Source organism: Panulirus ornatus, chromosome 52 (assembly GCF_036320965.1).
Source record: "Panulirus ornatus isolate Po-2019 chromosome 52, ASM3632096v1, whole genome shotgun sequence".
Classification (NCBI taxonomy): domain Eukaryota; kingdom Metazoa; phylum Arthropoda; class Malacostraca; order Decapoda; family Palinuridae; genus Panulirus; species Panulirus ornatus.
Genome location: NC_092275.1, coordinates 13,258,708 through 13,282,255, shown reverse-complemented (window position 1 = coordinate 13,282,255; position 23,548 = coordinate 13,258,708). Strand labels below are relative to the sequence as shown.

Below are 23,548 nucleotides of genomic sequence, written 5' to 3'. Positions count from 1 at the left end.
CACACCAAATCAAATAAATCATCTAATAAAATTCTAGCAAGTTTTTTCTATAAAAGACGTTAATATTGGAAAATAACTAAAAACTGTATGGGACTGCAAATCTCATCCATGAAGCCCTACATGTCAACATGAGGACAAATTTTTCACTCACCTGGCAACAGACCTTAGGTATATGTATTAGGTCTTTCTTTTAAAATATGATTGACCTTCACCTATCAAGTGGCCAAAATAAACTTTTTCAACTTCACACAAAGCAGGTATTACAAGCAATCAACATAATAATAACAGTGATGAATTCCATATCTGTATCTGATGGTGAAAGGATACATGCACTTAATTAAGGACTTAAAATTGAAAGAGGTACATGGGCAAGGGGAGGTCAGTAAACAAAAACACTAAACATGGATACAACCCATTGGCCCGAGGATATGCATTCGCAATAACAAGAATCAAATAGTTCACATTATTTAATAAAACTAAAGAATCCAATGAATTGTCCTTACACAGAAAACCACTGAAGGACCTTGATTTTGTAAAACTTAAAAATCCAAAGAAATGTCCTTAAACAAAAAACTGCTAAAGAAACAAATCAGGCACATACTGTAACAGCTCTATGAAGATGGGTGATAGCTTCTAATCAAGCCCGATATTCTTGACTGATCTTCATGTCTTCACATTTACACAAAGGGGATGGTTGTTTATGGTGAATTAACAGAACCTAACACTAGCAAAAATATTTAAGACAAATCATACTCATATGTGTGTGGGTTATTACTCTATTCAAAATATATATATGTATACAGACTAAACCTTATGAGTAATGGCTGAATGTCTACATTCCACCTGAGCTGATCAACTTTAGCCATGGTATGTCTCAGTAAAGTCTGCTGCTACTTGTCAGAATGACAGAGCACTCAGACTGGATCTGAAAGGCTGGCAGACTTGCTTTTATATACTAAACTGATAGTCATACTGTTGACCTGGAGTCAGTTCAAATGCCTAATCAAACAAGGCCTGATTGTAATAAAAAATAAAGCTTTGTACACATGAACAGTTAGCATGACAAAGTCAATGATCTTCATTTCAGTGAATCTATTATAACGAGATGCCCCTTTCACTGTCTGAACACTGGGTTGAGTTCTCCATTCATGTGGGCAAACTGGACAAGATTCACCCCTGCCAAAGGCAGAGGTTATCCTTTGCAGGGAACTCACATCTAGTGGCGGGCTTTTGCAACAGGCCAGATTTCTTGACCAATTATGTTGACTGCTAACGACTAATACTCAGTCACTTGATATAATAGCGGAGCTATCACACTACAGTTTTGGGGCCTTTTCAGGTAATCTGTTGTCTAAAACCAAGCATGGATAGAAGTTCTAAGAATAAGTCCTTAGCTCAATTTCACGCTTGGGAAATATAAAAAGAAATTCAAATAAAAATCTTAAAAAGTTGTATTTTGTAAATAAGTTACAAGCAAATTTTGGAAGATATCAGAATCTTACCTTCTATACTACAAACAAAATCTATAAGTAATTTATAATAACATGAACAAGCTGTTAGCAACACTCACACCTAGTCTTTAAAAAATAATTCTACCTAAAATTACTAACAGTTATCCCTAAACTAACCACGTGAGATGCTGATGCCAATTCCAGCAAAAAACTGAGGTAATAACAAAAGCTCGCCAAACTTCTTGAACAATCAAGCTGAAAATAGTATGCTGGTCCAAGCAGAAAGAAATTTAAAAGGGACAGATTAAGTGGGAGAGAAGAAAAATGAAACCAAACTCATGAGTTAAGACGTGCATGTGAGGAGTTCTGAGAGACAAAAAAGGGAGAAGAGAGATAATGACACAGAATGTTATTAGAGTGAATCCATACAATCTTATATAGCTATCATAAAGGAAAGTGGTCATACCACAGGAAGATGTACATAATAAAACTTTGTGGAATAGAACAAAGGGAAATGAGAGAGATATGGGTATATGGTATGAGAGAGAGAAGTGTCAGAGAAGTGGCTCATCATACCTATGTAGCTGGAGACCAGATTTCGGAATTTGCGGTGGCTGCCTTTGATTTCTGGAAGGTCCACTAGTGGTAAGAGACCAACCACCCAACCAACCAATGAACGGGAGGGAGCACAACAGAGAGCAAGCAGAACAACAGTGTATGTTAGTTAGAGGACCCCTGCAGGCACCAATACAACAGCTTGTTACTTATGTTGCAGCTCTTGCTATTGCCAATGAGAGCAACAAGTCATTCTGATCCCCAAGTCAGAGGTACAAACAGGCTATGTTCTTCCCAAAAGTTGGCACCACAAATAGCACAGGAGCAAGATTTCTCCTACAATCTCTCTCTACAAGCTTTGAAATGAAAGACTGTGTTCTACTTATTCTACGTATTCACAGGAAGAAACTTTCGTAAATAAAGAATTAATTATTCATGTTAAGGACATTAAACTTTTGTAGATAAAGAATTAATTATTCATGTTAAGGATATTAAATATCAAATATCTTTCCAAACTGACTACAAGATTATGAAAATATAATCTAATATGAAATCAGCACTGTCCACTTACTTTATACTTGTAGATGCAATACTTTCACTTAAATTTATTCCTAATTTCTTTACGGCTATTTACAGTGATGTGACATTATCATTTTATTTTCTTTCACAAATGCCATTCAATACCATTAAAACATAAAAAGAATTCTGCATAACTTGCAAATAAAAAGTGAACACAGCCTCCCATAATGGCCTACTATATTTGTACATCCTATTTACATTTCAACATCCACAATTTGAGCAATGTTCTCCAAATTACATCAAGGTGAATTTCTATCATTTGTAACATATAAGCACAAGAGATACACTTTTTAAACAATAAAGTATTTATTAAGGAATCATACTCACACACTGCTAGAAGGTACTGACTAATATCCTACCATCACTCACCGTTCACTGAAATCTTTAGAATGAGACAACTGCAGTCTCTTAATGATCACCAAGGTCAAAATTGTAATTATGATGATAAAATAAATAAACTGCCTCTACCATATGATTGTAGTACAATGAATAAACACTACTTTGACTAACTAATTTCATAAACTGTACATAAGACATGACTTTGTAATATATAAATCCACTGTTATAACTATCTGCTGCCTGTTTATTAGATAAATAAACTATTCAAATCAGCCACATCAATATCCTCCTGTCAGTGAGTGAGAAAAGACGCAACCATACATCTCTGTTTGCAAGGACAGTTCGGCCTGTTCTTACTCACGCTCTAACAACAAAGAATAAAAAAAAAAATGTGGGACAAAAACATAAAACAAAGCAGTGCAAGAAAAACTCAATTGCTAAACATGAACAGAGCTTGGATGGTGAGAAACTCATTATCTACAAATACGTCCCGGGCAACACGAAAACATAATACATATGCGACATGATCAAACAATCTCAAGCCATAGCTAATGCTTTTGAGCTCAGTACTTTTCCAATGAGAGGAATTAAAAAAGGATAGCCTTGCTCTTTAAATAGGAAATGCTTCCAATTGCTAATCATGTCACAAAGACACAAGCTTGAGAAAGAAAAGGCCACAGTCAATCTGTGATACAGCACTGCCAACAGGTCTCTGATAAAACAACATCTATCCCAAGTGTGCAACACTGACCCCATCAGAATTTTGGGAAAACTGTGAACAATAACTGAAATAATCAAGTACTTACTCTCAAAGTACTTTTACCAAATAATTTAAGTTTGGGAGCACATAACTTTTCTTATATTGAAGTAATTGTCAATGTCTACAAAAAACTAAAGAAAGAACATAAGGAAATATATCTATCATTCTCATATAGAATACTTTGTCACTAAAAAGTGATGCAAATATAATGATAAACAATGATTTCTATAAGTTCTGAGGTAAGCAAATGGCATATTCATATATATTCCCATGATGCTTTAAGCAGCGAGCATGAACTAGTATATGAAAAACTAAACTCTCAAGCTAACCTTAAGGGTAGCATCCATTTATAGATATGATGACTGGGACCTCTTTTAATAAAATCACATAAATAAGGATACGAAAGGCCTCTTCAGAACAGTAGAATGATGAATATTTCAGCACAGAAAGAAGCATATTGTTCAGTGTTATGGATAGCAAGTTCATATATGATATTTTCTATCCATTTCCAAAGATTTGTATATCCCCTTAGGAACCAGTTAAGCTATTTATTGAAAAAGAACATATTAATTAGTCTGATGAAAATTCAGGCAAATAAATATAACTGATTAATGATTAATTTAATCATATATCAAAGCATTACCATACTAAAAATCTTTTTAGACATTATGTGGAAGACTGAACACTGTAATCAGGACTATGAAAAAAACTGATTTCATTGCTTTAATAAAATTTCAAGTTCCACAGAAAAGTAAAACTACTAATCACATGTGACTATACCTGAGAGCCCATCATAAGAAACACACCAATCAGGTCAAACATAATCATTCTGTGTAAAACCAAATATATGTTACAATAACCTTAAAAAAGTTAACAAAAACAATATCAGCAACATATATTCAGTCCTCTATGATTACTTGGGTTAAATCTTCCATCTAAAACAAAGGGTGTTTAACATTAGTGAGAGCAAACATGTCTTTAATGTGCCAAATGTTTAAGCTTCAAGTACCAACAATGACTCTTTGTTCAGCTCTAAGCAAATCCTCAAACTTTAGAAAGTGAACAACTTACTCAGGACTTTGGGAACTGGCAGCTGCATGAACTTGTATGCAGTGGGATTATGTCTTTGTACGTTGGGGGTTAATGTACACACTATCCACAATATACTTCAGATAATGTGATAAAGGATTTCAACATCTTTGAACACCTCTAACAGTCTTCCTTTACAACACAGTGTTAATAACTTACGTGATGGGATTTTCTTGAAGACGGTGTGTTCCATAAACTTTAAAAACCTCTGAGCATAGAAGGCAGGTCGGTGAACTGATATTGTATCCTGCAATATTATGACTAAATCAAGACTGGTGTACTTAACATTAAACTTTTACATTAAATGACTGCCAGTACATAAAAGATAATGAATGATATTTGATAAAAAGCCATTTCATTCCACCTACAAATGTAATCAACCTTCCAATTAACATGAGATGTATCAAATGCACAAAAAAATCACAACAGGTAGGTGAAATCTACAGTAGATAATCCCCAATCACCAAATTAGAGATGGTATCACTTCACTCACATCCATAATCCAACCTTATGCCAATTTCTAAAGCACATAATACAACATATAAACTTCTTAGAGGCATGTCACAAAAACTGTGGAAAAGTATTATAAGAATCGTATTTCAGATTCATTTTTCTTTTTCCAGAATTATTCAGTGTTTCCCATTTGGTGAGGAAGCACCAAGAATACATGAAGAATGGCCTCATTAGCAGTTATGTACAATGCACTAACACTAAAGCCACCTACTCATAGCCATGATGCTCTGTGGTTTCCCCTGACCACTTCGTATGCCTGGTTCAGCCCACTGACAGCAAGTCACATCTTCTACAGCACATCACTTCCCATCCATAATCATGCCTCACATTCTTCTGCCTGTTCAGACACAAGACACTCGGAACACCTTTCAATTCGTTCTTCTAATTCGAATTTGGTCTCCTGCTTCTCCCTTAACCCTATACTTCTGACATATATATCCTTCTCAGTCAGCCTCTCCTAGCCCATCCTCTCATGTTCAAACCATTTCGACACACCCCCTTCAGCTCTCTAAACCATACTCCAAGTACTACCACACCCATCTCTTACTTTATCATTTCTCACTCAATACACCCACCTCAATCCGTATTCTGTCATCAAGTAATTCACTTCTAACACATTCTTCCTCTTCCATACATTTTCTATTTATGGATGATGACTCACATCAAATCTGCACCACTTGGACTACCATACCATCAAACATGCCCATCTTTGCCCTCATAGACAGTGATCTCTTTTTAAGCACTCCTTCATACACCTAGAAGCTCAGCCTCCTCACCAATCCAATGGATTACTTCAGCTTTCATGGTTCCATTCACTGCCATGTCCTCATACAGATAACCAAAACACTACATTTCCCACAGTTTCTCTCCATTCAGTGACACACTCCAAACAACCTGTTTCTCTAACCTGCCAAGCTTAATGACTTTAATTATATTTACATAACTTCAAACACACCAAACTCAAGCAGTAATTTCTGCATTTTGTAACAAGTCTTCTACCAGATCAGCAAACAGCAAATGACTAACCTCTCAAGTACCCTACTCCCAACTGATTAAAAATCCACCCCTCTTTCGAAGACCCTTGCATTTACCTTCCTCACCATCCCATGCATAAACAGATCAAATAGCCATGGTGACATCACATACCCCTGTGCAGACCCACCTTCACTAGGAACCACTCATCCATATCTCTTCTTACTCAAACTCATACCTTACTCTCTTGACAGAAACTCCTTGCTGATTCTGGTAGCTTTTCTCCCATATCAAACATTCTTAGCAACTTCCACAAAGCCTTTCTATCAATCCTATCATATGCTTTCTTCAGAGCCATAATATTTTCATATTCTTTCATACCTGTTCAATATTCCCACTTTAGCGAGGTAGCATCAGGAAGAGACGAGGACTTCCAACAAAAAATCCTTATTAGGCTCCTTCCTCTATTCATACTTCAGGAAAGTACTGATACTGGAGAGGAGGATTTCCAAAGTCCCACCCCTCTTGGTAACCTACAACAACCCGGAGATACATAAGTGGTATTCTTTCTTCCCTATCCCAAGAAAAAGATCTATAAATGTCACAGAAATCCTTCTCTTGTTGTATTTCATACAATAATTCTTCAAAGTATACGCTTAATCCACACATTCTCTACCACATATAAAATCACATTGTTCCTCATGTCAATCACCTCTTTGCCACACAACTTACCAGGCAAACTTGGTGCACTTAAACCTTCGTAATTCAAATCGATTTGCCCCTTTTGTCCCTCTTACCTTTACATAACAAGAGAATAAGTGAACAGAAATGATAGTAACGTATGATCATATGTGAAATAACTGTAATCAAGTCATGACTGAGGTAAAAGTATTTGGGCGGACTACATGTACAGCCTAAAGAGACTAGGAATGTCCAAGAGATAAGTCAGTATGGAAAAATTCGAAGTACTGAAAGATGAAAAACCATTTTTCAACCAAAAGCTGAGCTTATAAATTTACGAAAGTACCCACTTACTGATGGGTTAAATACCAATCTACACCAGAAAATAAGGTGCATCCAAACAGATTCACTACTTTCAACCATCAAAAATCATGTGCAGCTGACAGATGCTCACTCATAGGACTGATAACCATACACAGCCCACCCAGGCCTATGACACCACCATGCAGAGGTAAAGTGGTGCTAAGCAACCATATCCTCCATTCATTCACTGGTGTCTTTGCCTCAGGGCTGTTACTGCTGGGAATTAAAAGGAAAAGAAGGAAATGGAAAATAGTTGGATGTTCACAGGGCTCTGCATATGGCAGACAATGGTTCTTCATCATTCAACAATAACATATCTCCCCTATGGACACAGATCTACAACCATATGATAGCAAATTAACAAGAACAATGAGGAACATTCAAAACCGAAGGAAAATTATATGAAATATCCTTCCAGAATGACAACTGAACCCTGTTATGGACCATCCTCTTCTGAAGACATATCTAAAGCCAAACTTGTAATATCAACCAGATCAAAACATAAATATTGCAAGTGTTTCTCAAAGCTAAAGACCACTTTTGCTAATGTAATCCAATAATAGATTCCTTAAAAAAACCCAAGGTAGAAGCCATGATCCTTATATCATGAGTCTTCTACCATACAGCCCTAGTTGCAAAAGGAGGACAATCTTCTTGATTCAACATGAAAAATATGATGCAAAAGAGGATTATAGGAGCTTGGAAGAGCAAACAAATATTCTCTTTGTGCAAATATGACAAACTCTGAGAATCTTTACAGTATTCATATTTCTCATACATGCTTGCCATTTCCTGCACGAGCTAATAAGTGTAAAGAACAGATGGAAGAGCCTTAGATGGAAAAATCCTCACTTGGCTCCTTACTCTGTTTTCTTTTAGAAAATAATACAGAAAGGGAAGATTTCCAGCCATTCGCTCCTACCCCTCCAAGGTGCCTTCTATGAAACTCATGGCATACAAGGGCAATATTCTTTATCTCCTATTTCCAAGGCTTCTTTACCAATCATTTATCATTCCTTATACTTTGTCGCTGTCTCCCGCGTTAGCAAGGTAGTGCAAAGAAACAGACAAGAATGGCCCAACCCACCCACATACACATGTACATACATACATGTCCACACACTCACATATACATACCTATACATCTCAACGTATTTTTATATTTATTTATTTATTTATTTTGCTTTGTCACTGTCTCCTGCGTTTGCGAGGTAGCGCAAGGAAACAGACGAAAGAAATGGCCCAACCCACCCCCATACACATGTATATACATACACGTCCACACACGCAAATATACATACCTACACATCTCAATGTACACATATATATACACACACAGACACATACATATATACACATGCACACAATTCACACTGTCTGCCTTTATTCATTCCCATCGCCATCTCGCCACACATGGAATACCATCCCCCTCCCCCTCATGTGTGCGAGGTAGCGCTAGGAAAAGACAACAAAGGCCCCATTCGTTCACACTCAGTCTCTAGCTGTCATGCAATAATGCCCGAAACCACAGCTCCCTTTCCACATCCAGGCCCCACACAACTTTCCATGGTTTACCCCAGACGCTTCACATGCCCTGATTCAATCCACTGACAGCACATCAACCCCGGTATACCACATCGATCCAATTCCTCTATTCCTTGCACGCCTTTCACCCTCCTGCATGTTCAGGCCCCGATCACTCAAAATCTTTTTCACTCCATCTTTCCACCTCCAATTTGGTCTCCCACTTCTCCTCGTTCCCTCCACCTCTGACACATATATCCTCTTGGTCAATCTTTCCTCACTCATTCTCTCCATGTGCCCAAACAATTTCAAAACACCCTATTCTGCTCTCTCAACCATGCTCTTTTTATTTCCACACATCTTTCTTACCCTTACATTACTTACTCGATCAAACCACCTCACACCACATATTGTCCTCCAACATCTCATTTCCAGCACATCCACCCTCCTGCGCACAACTCTATCCATAGCCCAAGCCTCGCAACCATACAACATTGTTGGAACCACTATTCCTTCAAACATACCCATTTTTGCTTTCCGAGATAATGTTCTCGACTTCCACACATTCTTCAAGGCTCCCAGGATTTTCACCCCCTCCCCCACCCTATGATTCACTTCCGCTTCCATGGATCCATCCGCTGCCAGATCCACTCCCAGATATCTAAAACTTTACTGCCTCCAGTTTTTCTCCATTCAAACTTACCTCCCAATTCACTTGACCCTCAACCCTACTGTACCTAATAACCTTGCTCTTATTCACATTTACTCTTAACTTTCTTCTTTCACACACTTTACCAAACTCAGTCACCAGCTTCTGCAGTTTCTCACATGAATCAGCCACCAGCGCTGTATCATCAGCGAACAACAAATGACTCACTTCCCAAGCTCTCTCATCCCAACAGACTGCATACTTGCCCCTCTTTCAAAAACTCTTGCATTCACCTCCCTTACAACCCCATCCATAAACAAATTAAACAACCATGGAGACATCACACAACCCTGCCGCAAACCTACATTCACTGAGAACCAATCACTTTCCTCTCTTCCTACACATACACATGCTTTACATCCTCAATAAAAACTTTTCACTGCTTCTAACAACTTGCCTCCCACACCATATATTCTTAGTACCTTCCACAGAGCATCTCTGTCAACTCCATCATATGCCTTCTCCAGATCCATAAATGCTACATACAAATCCATTTGCTTTTCTAAGTATTTCTCACATACATTCTTCAAAGCAAATGCCATATCATTTTCACTGAAATATTGTGATATATCATGGTGCTACCACATACCTCACTATTGTGGGATACAATGAACAAGTATGAATCAGTCAATCTCACCTGTCAATATTTTCTTCATCTCACTAAAAGATAACTAACTTAGCAAACTGTCTATCTGAAACTGTTTATAAACCTGCCCCACAACATATTCCTAATTCTTCAATATTTGGTTTACTGAATTAGCACAAGGATTTTGGCTCTAGAATCTCCTACACCAACAACCACCAATTTCCCACAATCAAACAATGCAGGACCAACTTCCTTCTCACATCTGCTACCATAATGAATCAATATCCTTAGGGAACGCCTAAATGGACAGGGACAAAGAATGACTCTATAGTACATAACTTAAAATGACCTACTTGCTATAATTACTAAATGACAAAAGTTGCATACAAGGCTTACTATCATAACCAGGATAAAGTTCTGATAGTGCACTATAACCAAACAAATTGGGCCCTAGGGGTGTAAAACTCTTTCAATGTACAGTAAAAATAGACAATTACAATAAGTAACTGAACACAGCCACATTAAGAGATAAAAATGTGAATGCTGACAGCATACAAAAGTATAAAAAGCTGTACAGCAGAAAAAGTTCAAAAGACAGAGCAGCATACAAAACTTTACAAAATCATACACGAGATTATGCCCTGCTACCATACAGCTCCATCCTCATACTGTATAAAAACGGAATTTCACACACAAACACACACACGCCAAATAAAAAAGTGACACATATAACATTTTCCTATTTCTAAATTTCATTATTCCTCATACACAATACCACATATGAAAACTAAAATTTTTTAGGATCTTAAAAGCTAAACTATAAAAGTTCAATCGTATGGACTCACCCCATCATGGATCATTGATTTGAATGTATGTTCAAGTTTTTTCTTTAATCGAAAACTTTGAAGAATATCAATGATGCCCAGGAAGAGTAATAAACGTTCTCCTCTTGCATTCCTTGCAGGAATACCACCTGGCCTGTAAAAGTTCACCTGCATCAGATTATTACATACAAATACCTAGAGGATGATGAAAACCATATCAGGATCTTGAAAACTGAAGTCACATATTTTCCACTTAAAATGCAATGTCTTTTCAAGCTTGCAATGTACATGGAATGCCTCATACATAAATGAGCACCAACCTTTTACTATGAAGTAACCTAATCCATAAGGTTAGACAGGCCTAAAACAGACAATACTAAAGCAAAGAAGTACATTTCACAAAAAAGCAGATCTGAAGATCACAAATTAAAAACCAAGTCTATAGAAATTGCCTAAACCATAAACACCAATCTGACAGGCTGTCAAGTGGGACCTTAAAGTCCTCAAATCCTGCAAACTTTATTCTTTTTAATGCAGAACAACCAAGTCAGCTGATCCCAGTATACCACATTGTTCCAATTCACTCTATTCTGTGCACACCTCTCACCCTCCTGCAAGTTCATGTCCGAATTGTTCAAAACCTTTTTCACTCCATCCTTCCACCTTCAATTTGGTCTCCCACTTCTTCTTGTTCCCTCCACCTCTGACATATATATCCTTTTTGTCAACCTTTCCTCACTCATTCTCTCCACATGTCCAAACCATTTCAATACACCCTCTTCTGCTCTCTCAACCACACTCTTCTTATTCCCACACATCTCTCTTACCCTTTTACCACCTCACACCATATACTGACCTCAAACATTTGATTTCCAACAAATCCACTCTCTTCCACACAACCCTATCTATAGCCCATGTCTCGCAACAATATAATACTGCTGGAACTACTAGTCCTTCAGACATACTCATTTTTGCCCTCCAAGATAACATCCTCTCTTTCCACACATTCTTCATTGCTACCAGAAACTTCACCCCCTCCTCCACCCTATGACTCACTTCCACTTCCATGGTTCTACTTGCTGCTAAGTCCACTTCCAAGGTTCTATTCGCTGCTAAGTCCACTTCCAAATATCTAAAACACTTCACCTCCAATTTTTCTCCATTCAAACTCACATCCCAACTAACTTATCCCTCAATCCTGCTGAACCTAATAACCTTGCTCTTATTCACATTTACTCTCAACTTTATCATTGTTGATATTATCAATATTACTATCATCATTATCATTTTCATACATGATCACTGTGTCCTGCGTTAATATAAGGAACAGACGAAGAAAGGCCACGTATGCTTACATCCATTTTCTAGCAGTCATGCGTAATGTGCCGAAGCCACAGCTCCCCATCCAAAAGCAGGCCCCAAAGAGCTTTCCAAGGTTTATCACCACCACTTCACATACACTTGATCGTGGTATGCCACGTCGTTACATTCCAATTCAATTCCAATCTCCTGCACATTCAGGCCCTGATCACTCAATCTTTTTTCACTTCATTCTCCCATCTCCAATTTGATCTCCCCATTCTCCTTCTTCCCTTCACTTCTGACACTTGTATCCTCTTTGTCAATCTTGCCTTCCTCATTCTCACTCGTTTTATTACCCTTTCATTACTTGCTTGATCATACTACCTCACACCAAACACTGTCCTTAAACATTTCATTTCCAACAGATCCAACCTCCTTCGCACAGCCTTATTTACAGCCCATGCCTCGCATACGTATAACATACATTCAAACACATTCATTTTTGACCTCCCAGATAACATTCTCTCTTTCCACACATTCTTCAGCACTCCCTGAACCTTCGCCCTCCTCACCCACTATATAACTCGCTTCTGCTTCCATAGTTCCATTCACTACCATGTCCACTCCTAGGTATTCAAAACACTTCATTTCCTCCAAGTTTTCTCCATTCAAATTCACACACCAACTAAGGTGACCCTCAACCATGCCAAACCTAACAACCTTGCTTTTATTTTCACTTGCTCTTAACTTCCTCCTTTCACACACTTTTCTAACATCAGTCACCTCATTTACCTCACTCACCATTCCAACTACAAACAAATTAAACAACCATGGTGACATCACACACCCCTGTCACAAACTAACTTTCACTTGGAGCCATTCACACTCCTTTTTTCTAATTCAGACACATACCTCACACCCTTCATAAAAAAAACTTTCCTCCCAAACTATATGATCATTATCATCAAACATACCAATTTTTCCTCTCCAAGATAATGTCTTCTCTTTCTACACATTCTTCATTGCTCCCAGAATCTTTGCACCCTCCCCCACCCTATGACTCACTTCCATGATCCCATTTGATGATAAGTCCACTCCCAGATATCTAAAACACTTCACTTCCTCCAATTTTTCTCCATTCAAACTTACATCCCACCTAACTTGTCCCTCAACCCTGCTAAACCTAATATCCTTGTTTTTATTCACATTTACTCTCAATCTTCTCCTTTCACACACTTCCAAACTCAGATACCAACTTCTGAAGTTTCTCACTTGAATCAGCCACCAGTGTTGTATCACTGGCGAACAAGTGACTCACAACCCTAGACCTCCCATCACCAAACTGACTGCATACTCACCCCTCTCTCCAAAACTCTTGCATTTACCTCCTAAACCACCCCATCCATAAGCAAGTTAAACAACCATGGTGACATCACACACCCTATCACAGACCAATCTTTACTGGGAATCAATCACTCTCCTCTCTTCCAACTCGTACACATGCCTTGCATCCTTGACAAAAACTTTTCAATGCTTCTAGCAGCTTACTTCCCTCACCATGAATTCTTTAGACCTTCTACAAAGCATCTCTATCAATCCTATCATATGCCTTCTCCAGATCCATAAATGCCACAAACAAATCCATATGTTTTTCTAAGTATTTCTCACACACATTCTTCAATGTAATGTAAGCACCTGATCCACACTTCCTCTGCCACTTCTGAAACCACACAGCTCCTCTCCAATCTGATGCTCTGTACATGCCTTCACCCTCTCAATCAGCACCCTCCCACACAATTTTCCAGGTATACTTAACAAACTTATGCCTCTGTAGTTTGAACACTCACTCTATCCCCTGTGCCTTTGTAGTGGCACTATACATGCATTCTGCCAATCCTCAGGCACTTCACTGTGATCTATACATATATTGAATATCTTTACTAACCAATCATCAACACATTCACCCCCTTTCTTAATAAATCTAACTGCAATAACATCCACTCCCGCTGCCTTGCTGGATTTCAACTTCCGCAAAGCTTTCTCTTCATCATTGCTCTCATTATTCTTATTATTGCGATCATCATTACCAATACTGTTACTACTTTCATCACTAGTACAATTAATGAATATCCATCACTTTTACAATTTTCTTCCCTAAAGAAATTATCCAACAATTTCATCATTTTCTCAGCCTAAAGAAATTACTCCCTAAATCACAAGAAATTCATGGATACCCTGTTGAAAAAAGTACACATCAACTTACGGGACTTGATCTTCCTCATCTATAGGGTCTGAATCAGCCTGTATAGATTCCATAGCTGTTGAATGAGCTACAAGCTTATGTCGGTTGATAGATCGTGAGCGAGTAAGGCCAGTGCCTTCTGCACCTTCACCACTCCCATCATCTGCTGTGCTTCCATCTCCACCATTTAACCTTCTCTCCTTTTCTTGCTGATGAGAGATGCTCAACATTATATACAAAATTTGAAAATGTAAGATATTATTACAACTATTTTTATGAGACATATGTGTCGGAGGTGGAGGGAACGAGGAGAAGAGGGAGACCAAATTGGAGGTGGAAAGATGGAGTGAAAAAGATTTTGTGTGATCGGGGCCTGAACATGCAGGAGGGTGAAAGGAGGGCAAGGAATAGAGTAAATTGGAGCGATGTGGTATACCGTGGTTGACGTGCTGTCAGTGGATTGAATCAAGGCATGTGAAGCGTCTGGGGTAAACCATGGAAAGCTGTGTAGGTGTGTATATTTGCGTGTGTGGACGTATGTATATACATGTGTATGGGGGGGGTTGGGCCATTTCTTTCGTCTGTTTCCTTGCGCTACCTCGCAAACACGGGAGACAGCGACAAAGTATAATAAAAATAATTACTTGCACAATTCAGCGTGTGTGTGTGTGTGTGTGTGTAATTACCTGTATGTGCTGTATGGAGAGCAATTTTTAAAATCATGGGGTTCCATCTCTTGAACATTCTCCACTATCATGCAACTTCTTAAATGCATGTGTGCTGTCTGCATTAACATTGTCCTCATTCATTTTACTCTATTCACTCACCACTTTTATACTATAAAAGTACTTCTCTACATTTGAACAATTTCTTGCTTAAAATCTTGTTATGTCCTCTGGCAGCTCAATCCCTATATCTCACAAAGAACTGTTCACTGTCCACGTCATCAACCTGTTTTAAAAACTTAAAAGATTGTAATGATTGTAATAATGTCACCCCGTCATTCTTTTCTATTTCAAGCCGGGTAAAAAATCTAAAGCCTCTAGCCTTTCCCTTTAACAAAGCTCTCTTAACTCTGGTGCCTTCTTTGTTACCCTCCTCTGGACCTTCCCTATTAGCTCTTTGAGCTTGTTTGGATGCTATGACCAAACTTGAGAAGCATTTTCTAGTTTCAGCCTTATGCAGAATACAATCAACTTGCTAAATACTTCCTTAGCCTTAAACTTGAAAGTTTTCTAATAGCTGCCAGAAAAGACAATCCACCTCCTCAACTTTTCTCCTAATGTCAAATTTGGAACTGGGAATAAATCAAGGATGATGATGACTTCCCAGTCCTTCTCACTAGATAATTGTCATATTTGCTGCCATATACACTCCACATTATCTAACACACTTTACTTCCTCTACGTTCCTCTATTCAAACTCAGACCCCAACTAACCTGTTTCTCACAATCACAAAAACTAATAACCCTGCCTCTATTCACATTAAACTCGACTTTCTCCTTCACACATTCTCCCAACTTCAGAATCCAAATTCTGTAGCTTCTAACTCAAATCTGCCAAAAGTGCCATGTTATCAGTAAACAGTGGCAACCTCCAGGCCCCCATTCCTATATCCCACCCCTTATACACTGCAAACATGGTGTTGTCTCCAAGACCCTTGCAATCACTTCCCTTACCATCCGATCCATAAACAACTTACACAGCTATGAGGACATCACAAACACCTGCCACAGATCCACCTTCACCTGAAATCACTCACCATCCTTTCTTACTATTCACAAGCATGTGTTGTTATCTTGCTAAAAACTCTTACACAATTCTAGGAGTCTTCCTCCAACACCATAACAATAATAATTTCTTACATCAATGTCATACTTTGTCGGTGTCTCCCATGTTAGCCAGGTAGCACAAGGAAACAGACGAAAGAATGGCTCAGCCCACCTACATACACATGTATATATATATATATATACACATCCACACACGCACATCTACATACCTATTCATTTCAACGTATACATACATATACATACACAGACATATACATATATACGCATGCACACATTCATACTTGCTGCCTTCATACATTCCCATCATCACCCTGCCACACATGAAATGACAACATAGGCCACATTCATTCATACTCAGTCTCTAGCTGTCATGTATAATGCACCAAAACCACAGCTCCCTTTCCACATCCAGGCCCCACACAACTTTCCATGGTTTACCCCAGAAGCTTCACAGCCTTGGTTCAATCTATTGACAGCACGTCAACCCCAGTATACCACATCGTCCCAATTCATTCTATTCCTTGCACACCTTTCACACTCTTGCATGTTCAGGACCCGATTGCTCAAAATCTTTTTCACTCCATCTTTCCGCCTCCAATTTGGTCTCCCACTTCTCTCATTCCCTCCACCTTTAAAACATATATCCTCTTTGTCAATCTTTCCTCACTCATTCTCTCCATGTGACGAAACTATTTCAAAACACCCTCTTCTGCTCTCTCAACCACACTCTTTTTATTACCACACATCCCTTACCCTTTCATTACTTACTCGATCAAACCACCTCACACTACATATTGTCCTCAAACATCTCATTTCCAACACATCCACCCTCTTCCGCACAACCCACGCCTCGCAACCATAAAGCATTGCTGGAACCAATATTCCTTCAAACATACCCATTTTTGCTTCAAGATAACATTCTTGCCTTCCACATATTCTTCAATGCTCCCAGAACCTTCGCCCCCTCCCCCACCCTGTGACTCACTTCACCTTCCATGGTTCCATCCACTGCTAAATACACTCTCAGATATCTAAAGATACTTCACTTCCTCCAGTTTTTCTCCATTCAAATTTACGTCCCAACTGACTTGTCCCTCAACCTTACTGAACCTAATAACCTTGCTCTTATTCACATTTACTCTCAGCTTTCTTCTTTCACACACAATAATAATGATAATGGGTGATTTGAATGAAAAGGTGAGTAATGTGGCAGTTGAGGGTATAATTGGTGTACATGGGGTGTTCAGTGTTGTAAATGGAAATGGTGAAGAGCTTGTAGATTTGTGTGCTGAAAAAGGACTCGTGATTGGGAATACCTGGCTTAAAAAGAAGAGATATACATTTGTATACGTATGTAAGTAGGAGAGATGGCCAGAGAGCGTTATTGGATTATGTGTTGTTTGATAGTCACGTGAAAGAGAGACTTTTGGATGTTAATGTGCTGAGAGGTGCAACTGGAAGGATGTCTGATCATTATCTTGTGGAGGCTAAGGTGAAGATTTGTACAGAAAAGAAGAGAGAATATTGGGGTGAAGAGTAAGTGAGCTTGGAGAGGAGACTTGTGAGAGGAAGTACCAAGAGAGATTGAGAGCAGAATGGAAAAGGATGAGAGCAAATGATGTAAGGGGAGTTGAGGAGGAATGGGATGTATTTCGAAAAGCAGTGATGGCTTAAGCAAAAGATGCCTATGGCATGAGAAAGGTGGAAGGTGGGCAGATTAGAAAGGATGGTGTGTGGTGGAATGAAGAAATAAGATTCTTAGTGAAAGAGAAGAGAGGCATTTGGACAATTTTTGCAGGGAAAAAAAAATTGAGTGGGAGATGTATAAAAGAAAGAGACAGGAGGTCAAGAGAAAGGTGCAAGAGGTGAAAAAGAGGGCAAATGAGAGTTGGGGTGAGAGAGTATCATTAAATTTTAGAGAGAATAAAAAGATGTTCTGGAAGGAGGTAAATAAAGTGCGTAAGACAAGGGAGCAAATGGGAACTTCAGTGAAGGGCGCAAATGGGGAGGTGATAACAAGTAGTGGTGATGTGAGGAGATGGAGTGAGTATTTTGAAGGTTTGTTGAATGTGTTTGATGATAGAGTGGCAGATATAGGGTGTTTTGGTCGAGGTGGTGTGCAAAGTGATAGGGTTAGGGATAATGATTTGGTAAACAGAGAAAAGGTAGTAAAAGCTTTGCGGAAGATGAAAGCCAGCAAGGCAGCAGGTTTGGAAGGTATTGCAGTGGAATTTATTAAAAATGGGGGTGACTGTATTGTTGACTGGTTGGTAAGGTTATTTAATGTATGTATGACTCATGGTGAGGTACCTGAGGATTGGCGGAATGCATGCATAGTGCCATTGTACAAAGCAAAGGGGATAAGAGTGAGTGCGCAAATTGCAGAGGTATAAGTTTGTTGAGTATTCCTGGTAAATTATATGGGAGGGTATTGATTGAGAGGGTGAAGGCATGTACAGAGCATCAGATTGGGGAAGAGCAGTGTGGTTTCAGAAGTGGTAGAGGATGTGTGGATCAGGTGTTTGCTTTGAAGAATGTATGTGAGAAATACTTAGAAAAGCAAATGGATTCGTATGTAGCATTTATGGATCTGGAGAAGGCATATGATAGAGTTGATAGAGATGCTCTGTGGAAGGTATCAAGAATATATGGTGTGGGAGGCAAGTTGTTAGAAGTAGTGAAAAGTTTTTATCGAGGATGTAAGGCATGTGTACGTGTAGGAAGAGAGGAAAGTGATTGGTTCTCAGTGAATGTAGGTTTGCGGCAGGGGTGTGTGATGTCTCCATGGTTGTTTAATTTGTTTATGGATGGGGATGTTAGGGTGGTGAATGCAAGAGTTTTGGAAAGAGGGGCAAGTATGAAGTCTGTTGGGGATGAGAGAGCTTGGGAAGTGAGTCAGTTGTTGTTCGCTGATGATACAGCACTGGTGGCTGATTCTTGTGAGAAACTGCAGAAGCTGGTGACTGAGTTTGGTAAAGTGTGTGAAAGAATAAAGTTAAGAGTAAATGTGAATAAGAGCAAGGTTATTAGGTACAGTAGGGTTGAGGGTCAAGTCAATTGGGAGGTAAGTTTGAATGGAGAAAAACTGGAGGAAGTAAAGTGTTTTAGATATCTGGGAGTGGATCTGGCAGCGGATGGAACCATGGAAGCGGAAGTGAATCATAGGGTGGGGGAGGGGGCGAAAATCCTGGGAGCTTTGAAGAATGTGTGGAAGTCGAGAACATTATCTCGGAAAGCAAAAATGGGTATGTTTGAAGGAATAGTGGTTCCAACAATGTTGTATGGTTGCGAGGCGTGGACTATGGATAGAGTTGTGCGTAGGAGGATGGATGTGTTGGAAATGAGATGTTTGAGGACAATGTGTGGTGTGAGGTGGTTTGATCGAGTAAGTAATGTAAGGGTAAGAGAGATGTGTGGAAATAAAAAGAGTGTAGTTGAGAGAGCAGAAGAGGGTGTTCTGAAATTGTTTGGGCACATGGAGAGAATGAGTGAGGAAAGATTGACCAAGAGGATATATATGTCGGAGGTGGAGGGAACGAGGAGAAGTGGGAGACCAAATTGGAGGTGGAAAGATGGAGTGAAAAAGATTTTGTGTGATCGGGGCCTGAACATGCAGGAGGGTGAAAGGAGGGCAAGAAATAGAGTGAATTGGATCGATGTGGTATACCGGGGTTGACGTGCTGTCAGTGGATTGAATCAGGGCATGTGAAGCGTCTGGGGTAAACCATGGAAAGTTGTGTGGGGCCTGGTTGTGGAAAGGGAGCTGTGCTTTCGGGCATTATTGCATGACAGCTAGAGACTGAGTGTGAACGAATGGGGCCTTTGTTGTCTTTTCCTAGCACTACCTCGCACACATGAAGGGGGAGGGGGATGGTATTCCATGTGTGGCGAGATGGCGATGGGAATGAATAAAGGCAGACAGTGTGAATTGTGTGCATGGGTATATAAGTATGTGTCTGTGTGTGTATATATATATGTGTACATTGAGATGTATAGGTATGTATATTTGCGTGTGTGGACGTGTATGTATATACATGTGTATGGGGGTGGGTTGGGCCATTTCTTTCATCTGTTTCCTTGCGCTACCTCGCAAACGCGGGAGACAGTGACAAAGCAAAATAAATATAAATATATACATATATATATATATTGGAAAGGATCACAATTTTGCGCGTGATCAAGATATTCCATGAGTCCACGGGGAAAATGAAACACGAAAAGTTCCCAAGTGCACTTTCGTGTAATAATCACATCATCAGGGGAGACACAAGAGAGGAATATAACAGTCAGTTGATATACATCGAAGAGACGAAGCTAGGGCGCCATTTGGTAAACATGTGATTGTCCAAAACATACAACGAGCGTTCATAAACTTATCATTTTTCAAATCTTATCAACAATAAAGTTATCTAATTTGTACAGACCATCACTAATATTAAGATTATAATTCTTTGTTTATTTAATAATAGAAGATTCAATGATATTTCTCTTGGTAATAGAGTTAGAGTTAACAAGTGAGATGGCGTTACTCCAGTCAATACAATGATCATAGTTTTTAACATGATTAAACAAGGCATTTGATTCCTGTCCCGTTCTTATACTATATTTATGTTGCTTAAGTCTAACAGAAAGATCCTTACCAGTCTGACCAACATAAAATTTATCATAGTTTCCACAAGGAACTTTATAGATGCAACCAAGTGAATTTTCTGGTGAATTCCTGATTAAGATATTCTTTATAGTATCATTGTTGCTAAAGGCAACATTTACATTAAAGGATTTAAGCAACATGGGAAGCAAAGTGAAATTATTATTAAAAGGGAGAACTAAAAGATTCTTGGTGTTATTGGGAGGTTTGGGCTCAACAAGGAAACAAGTTTAAGTTTAGCATATACAAAAAAACCCACCAATGTATGCTCATATATCCATTATTACTCATCTCAACATGACAGAGTTAAATTATCATCATTTCAATCTATGTTCCTAAGGGCATTACATATTTGCAGTCCAGAGTTTATTGATGGTGAGTTTGAGAAGATATTTTCTATTGGATCTGAGTTAAAGTACCCTAGATCTTTCATTGATAAATCCCTTAAGTTAGCAAAGAAATCATTTTATAGAGTTGAGCCCAAACTTCCCATTAACACCAAGAATCTTTTAGTTCTCCCTTTTAAGAATAATTTCACTTTGCTTCCCATGTTGCTTAAATCCTTTAATGTAAATGTTGCCTTTAGCAACAATAATACTATAAAGAATATCTTAATCAGGAATTCACCAGAAAATTCTCTTGGTTGCATCTATAAAGTTCCTTGTGGAAACTGTGATAAATTTTATGTTGGTCAGACTGGTAAGGATCTTTCTGTTAGACTTAAGCAACATAAATATAGTATAAGAACGGGACAGGAATCAAATGTCTTGTTTAATCATGTTAAAAACTATGATCATTGTATTGACTGGAGTAACGCCATCTCAGTTGTTAACTCTAACTCTATTACCAAGAGAAATATCATTGAATCTTCTATTATTAAATACACAAAGAATTATAATCTTAATATTAGTGATGGTCTGTACAAATTAGATAACTTTATTGTTGATAAGATTTGTAAAATGATAAGTTTATGAACGCTCGTATGTTTTGGACAATCACATGTTTACCAAATGGCGCCCTAGCTTCGTCTCTTCGATGTATATCAACTGACTGTTATATTCCTCTCTTGTGTCTCCCCTGATGATGTGATTATTACACGAAAAAGCACTTGGGAACTTTTCGTGTTTCATTTTTTTTCATTTTTTTTTTCATTTTTTTTTCAATTTTCCAAAAGAAGGAACAGAGGGGGCCAGGTGAGGATATTCCAAAAAAGGCCCCCTCTGTTCCTAACGCTACCTCGCTAACGCGGGAAATGGCGAATAGTTTAAAAGAAAGATATATATATATATATATATATATATATATATATATATATATATATATATATATATATATATTTTTTTTTTTTTTTTTTTTTATACTTTGTCGCTGTCTCCCGCGTTTGCGAGGTAGCGCAAGGAAACAGACGAAAGAAATGGCCCAACCCCCCCCCCCATACACATGTACATACACACGTCCACACACGCAAATATACATACCTACACAGCTTTCCATGGTTTACCCCAGACGCTTCACATGCCTTGATTCAATCCACTGACAGCACGTCAAACCTTGTATACCACATCGCTCCAATTCACTCTATTCCTTGCCCTCCTTTCACCCTCCTGCATGTTCAGGCCCCGATCACACAATATATATATATATATATATATTTTTTTTTTTTTGCTTTATCGCTGTCTCCCGCATTTGCGAGGTAGCGCAAGGAAACAGACGAAAGAAATGGCCCAACCCACCCCATACACATGCCTTGATTCAATCCACTGACAGCACGTCAACCCCGGTATACCACATCGCTCCAATTCACTCTATTCTTTGCCCTCCTTTCACCCTCCTGCATGTTCAGGCCCCGATCACACAAAATCTTTTTCACTCCATCTTTCCACCTCCAATTTGGTCTCCCTCTTCTCCTTGCTCCCTCCACCTCCGACACATATATCCTCTTGGTCAATCTTTCCTCACTCATTCTCTCCATGTGCCCAAACCACTTCAAAACACCCTCTTCTGCTCTCTCAACCACGCTCTTTTTATTTCCACACATCTCTCTTACCCTTACGTTACTCACTCGATCAAACCACCTCACACCACACATTGTCCTGAAACATCTCATTTCCAGCACATCCATCCTCCTGCGCACAACTCTATCCATAGTCCACGCCTCGCAACCATACAACATTGTTGGAACCACTATTCCTTCAAACATACCCATTTTTGCTTTCCGAGATAATGTTCTCAACTTCCACACATTCTTCAAGGCTCCCAGAATTTTCGCCCCCTCCCCCACCCTATGATCCACTTCCGCTTCCATGGTTCCATCCGCTGACAGATCCACTCCCAGATATCTAAAACACTTCACTTCCTCCAGTTTTTCTCCATTCAAACTCACCTCCCAATTGAATTGACCCTCAACCCTACTGTACCTAATAACCTTGCTCTTATTCACATTTACTCTTAACTTTCTTCTTCCACACACTTTACCAAACTCAGTCACCAGCTTCTGCAGTTTCTCACATGAATCAGCCACCAGCGCTGTATCATCAGCGAACAACAACTGACTCACTTCCCAAGCTCTCTCATCCCCAACAGACTTCATACTTGCCCCTCTTTCCAAAACTCTTGCA

General features: G+C 38.9%; 1 protein-coding gene across 23 annotated transcripts in view; it reads right to left on the bottom strand.

Annotated features, from left to right (window-relative positions):
* LOC139765081 (phosphatidylinositol 4-phosphate 5-kinase type-1 alpha-like) overlaps positions 1–23,548 on the bottom strand; it is a 372,175-nt gene that overhangs the window by 182,873 nt on the left and 165,754 nt on the right. For 17 of the 23 annotated variants that reach the window (XR_011716566.1, XR_011716567.1, XR_011716568.1 and 14 more), the window contains 4 exons: positions 14,511–14,698; positions 10,967–11,099; positions 4,933–5,020; positions 2,028–2,090 (listed from right to left, as the gene is read on the bottom strand). Coding sequence is in view for 20 of the 23 variants with exons in the window: in XM_071692221.1 (XP_071548322.1) it covers positions 2,028–2,090; positions 4,933–5,020; positions 10,967–11,099; positions 14,511–14,698 (472 nt within the window). In the remaining 3 variants the exon portion in view is untranslated. The remainder of the gene's footprint in view (positions 1–2,027; positions 2,091–4,932; positions 5,021–10,966; positions 11,100–14,510; positions 14,699–23,548) is intronic. The other 6 variants (XM_071692224.1, XM_071692229.1, XM_071692241.1 and 3 more) reach the window with 2 other exon arrangements.